This window comes from Phytophthora infestans, genomic scaffold, assembly GCF_000142945.1.
Source record: "Phytophthora infestans T30-4 supercont1.222 genomic scaffold, whole genome shotgun sequence".
NCBI classification, from domain to species: Eukaryota; Oomycota; class Peronosporomycetes; order Peronosporales; family Peronosporaceae; genus Phytophthora; species Phytophthora infestans.
The window spans coordinates 3,768-7,416 of NW_003303537.1; the positions used below are offsets into that span (position 1 = coordinate 3,768).

The following is a 3,649-nucleotide window of genomic DNA, read 5'->3' on the forward strand; positions in this document are numbered from 1 at the left end:
CAGGGTCTCCCTTGGACTTGTATTGCTCTTGGACGGTGAGGCGTGGGTTTTCGCATATTTCCTTCTTTGCCTGGCTTATACTTTTTCGCTGGCTTCTTCTCGGGGTTGACCTTCGTCTTTTCCGCACGACAGGCAACCATCATCTTCTTTGCAGCTGCAATATATTCTGCAATCTTGTCCTGCGTTGAAGGGCGCGACAGAAGATGCCGCGCCGGAGTAGAAGTCGTCGCCCTCACCGTCTTCATATGTGTGGTCTGCACGTCCGCATACGCGTGTTCCCCCTCCTCCCTGGTGTTCACAATACCTCTGTCGCCAAAATAGGCGTCAGTCTCACGCTCCCTGTACAAATAAGCCTTATGCTACGCTACCGTGAGGTGCCGGGCCTCCCCACGTTTGCATCCGAGCCGCGCAAAAATGCTTCCGACTCGCTGCGTGTTTCGCGAGAAGCAACCATCTTCTACCTCTCGGCTTTGTGCCAGCTAAAATCGAAACGAATGAGTGGCCGGAGGCTGGTCACAGCTGCGACAAATATGTGAACAGTTCTTGTGAAGAGTGCAGGGTCTTTGTGCTAGAATTTTGCCTAACCCTGTGCATTTCACATTCTTTAACCAGTCGTATAATACAGTGTTGGCAATAACGACGTTGCAACAGGTGAAGCAACGTGATTTACTTTTTACCACCCGTGGTAACGTTTTTACGCGTTTTTACACGTTTTTACGGATCTCGAACACAAGACAGAATCCTTCATCAGTTTATTTTGTGTTAGCGCGTCATGACGTCCCACGACAAGGAGCTGGCGCGTCTCCGGACGTGTAGTGGCAAGCTCATTTTGCTGGCTGGAATCTTGGGTGACGCCGCTGTAGCTCTGGCTCAGTGGCAATTCATGGCAAGGTGAATACGAATCACAGCAGCCGCTCAACCAAAACGAGACGATGTGCACCAACATCACGTTCGGACTGCCGTTCGACGCCGACAAGTACGAGGACGCTCTGCGCGTGAGCTTACTTAAGACGTACCCTGACTGCTGGAGGCCGTACGGAGATCGGTGTGAAGGGCCTCAATCTTAGTAGCAGCCACCGCACTCGTGTGGCCATCGCTTGTGCGGTGTATCAGGACGTCGGCATTTATCTGCTGGAAGCCGTTCTGTCTGCAGTGGACAGCCATGTGGGCACCAACATCTTCAAGGCGTGCTTAAAGGAGTCGCTGAAGGGCAAGCTGGTGCTGCTAGTGGCGCACTCGCTGAGCTTCGTGAGCCATTGCGACCAGGTCGCTGTGATTGCTGACGAAACAATCATCGAGCAAAGATCGTTCAAGAAGCTGATGATGGTGTCGAATAGTGAGAATGAAGAAGACAAGGAGGACATGACGTCAGCAGGGTGTTTAGAGAATAACTTGGCGCTTTCGAGTGATGAGCGATGAATTTCAATGATTCAAATGCTACATATACTTGGTAGCCAACGTTGGCAGCTTGTATTGAAAAAACTTATAAGAGCGCTCTTTACAACTTGGCACAGTTTACCTATATCTACGCGAGAGGAAGCTTTAGCGTCCGGTCAGCTTTTACGGCGATGCTGCTACAGCAGGCAGCTCCACCCAGCTTGAAAACAGCGTTTCTAGCGTAACCTGTTGAGCTCTCAAACCCGTCAAGAGCTTTCCCTGCGGATACGATCGAATACTTCATCTGGAAGCTCTTGGCTTCGGTTAGCTACAGGAACTGGCTCCAGCTCTGGGTCGTAAACATACCATTCATCGTCACCGACGTTATTCACAATATTTTCTCCATCGTCTTCTAGATCGACGATAATCTCAAGCACGAGGAGACGTTGACGGAGGCGGTCAACCTCAGGGTCCCGTGTCGGACCCGCAGTCGGAGCACTCGAACGAGAGTGGCTCTCGGGAGGCGCCGAGTACTCGTACTCGTACGAGGGCACCTCCGCCCCTGCTTGACCGGAATGGAGAAGTCCACTTCCACGTGGGAGCGGATCCTCCAGGAGCAACGGTGTCGCGGGAAGCGACAGCTCCTCGTGATATGGAGGGGTTATGCCCACTCCGAGAACTCGTGGGAGCCGATTGAACGGCTCCTGATTGACTGCCCGAAGGCTGTCGCAATCTGGGAACAGAAGCGGCGGCAGCTTCATAAGTAGTCCGGGGCTTCTTGCCCGAACGGGGTACGGATGATGAATACATACCGTACCCGCGCTCATCGTGAGCGCTAGAAGCCGCGCGCTTCAGGATGTCCCTTGGCAGCATACGCTTGCTGATCAAGTGGGCAAACCTCACACGAAGATCACGCTGGTCCAGGATGTGGGACAGCTGCTGATCTTCATGGAGTTCCCATAACTCCGAGGGCGAGTACTTGAGAGTCTCCACCCACGCCCAGAACATGTCCTCACAAGAACTCCATGTGGGACAGTTCTCGGGCATAACCCAGGGGTATCCCCAAACAGGATAGAGACCACCCCGGGTCTCGGGCTTCTTACGACAAGTCGTGAAGTCCTTAAGGGGAATGCGGTGTGGCGCGAGAAGCACACACCGAGCAGCCTCCACGTTGTCGACGAACAACTGTTCTTTCTGAACAAGGGCTCGTTCATAGATGCCCCTAGAAGTGTGGCCGCCCACAAGGCCACGAGGAGCGACGAGAAGCTCTAAGAAGAGGTCAGCCCCAGAGCTCTCCTCGGGAGGCCAATACCCTCTTGAGTTGATGGCAGCTCCCTGGCTGACGGGTGCCGCCACCGAACCCTTGGAAATCCTCCTGCTGCTGGTCGAGGTCATTCGAGACCTCCCGGGGCTCAACAATGGCACCCTCCTCTTCCTCTTCTTCCTCCTTCTCCTCCTCCTCATCCGAGGAGCCGAAGAGACTCTGATAGGAGCGTCGAGTCTCCTTCTCCTCGCGGAGTGGAGACTTAGAGGCGGTACGCTTCTTTGAGGGCTTGGCGCCTTCGGCTTTAGAGGCCTTAGCGCGCGCAAGACCCTCGGCAAGCGAGAGACGTTTGCGAGGACTCCCTTCCTCATCGCCACCGGCTTTGGGAGTGCCCTTAGCCTTAACGGCCGGACTCTCAGAGCGCACAGAGGTCCTGGGACTGTGATCACCGTGATCACTAGCGGACGACTGCACGCTGTCTTCTTTGTGCTCACTGGGCACTGGGCTGTGCCCTCCCACAGAGCCCGCAGGAGCATCGTGAGTGCTCTCGGACTCGGCATCGTCCTCACTGCCCGAGTTGAACTCACGTTCTACGAACCGAGGGTTCGGACGATTGTCTGAAGACGAGGGCGACGGACTGCGGCGCCTGCTTGCGCGCTTGTCCGCAGCCGCGTCATCCGAGGATCCGATCGCCTCGGAGGCCACCTGAGTAGCCTCCTTAAGTGCAGAGCCTTTGCCGTGAGGCTTAGTGCTCTTGGCCTGCGCCTTACCGGCTGCAGCCTTGGAGCGTGTCTTAGCACCGCTCTTAGCAGTGCCACGAGGCATGTTAACGGTCGAAGTGGAGACCTTGACGAAAGAGCGCACAGGTTGCTGCTCGAGGCTCTAACTGTAAAGTGAGCCTCCGCCGCGCTCGCGCGGCCGAGTCGATGGTTTTCGACTTTGAGAATGAGAGTTTGTGACGAACATACACGTCATTCTGATTGGTCGGTAAACCGAACCTAAGTGGGG

The 3,649-nt window shown here is 55.1% G+C and overlaps 1 protein-coding gene across 1 annotated transcript; it reads left to right on the top strand.

Annotated features, from left to right (window-relative positions):
* Positions 1 to 863: 863 nt before the first annotated feature.
* On the top strand, positions 864 to 1,337 carry PITG_20861 (ATP-binding Cassette (ABC) Superfamily; the record flags this gene model as incomplete). The annotated part of the gene is made up of 3 exons (XM_002895215.1): positions 864 to 995; positions 1,054 to 1,248; positions 1,305 to 1,337. Coding segments are annotated over 3 exons (360 nt in total), but the record flags the coding sequence as incomplete, so codon positions are not given.
* Between the last annotated feature and the right edge of the window lie 2,312 nt (positions 1,338 to 3,649).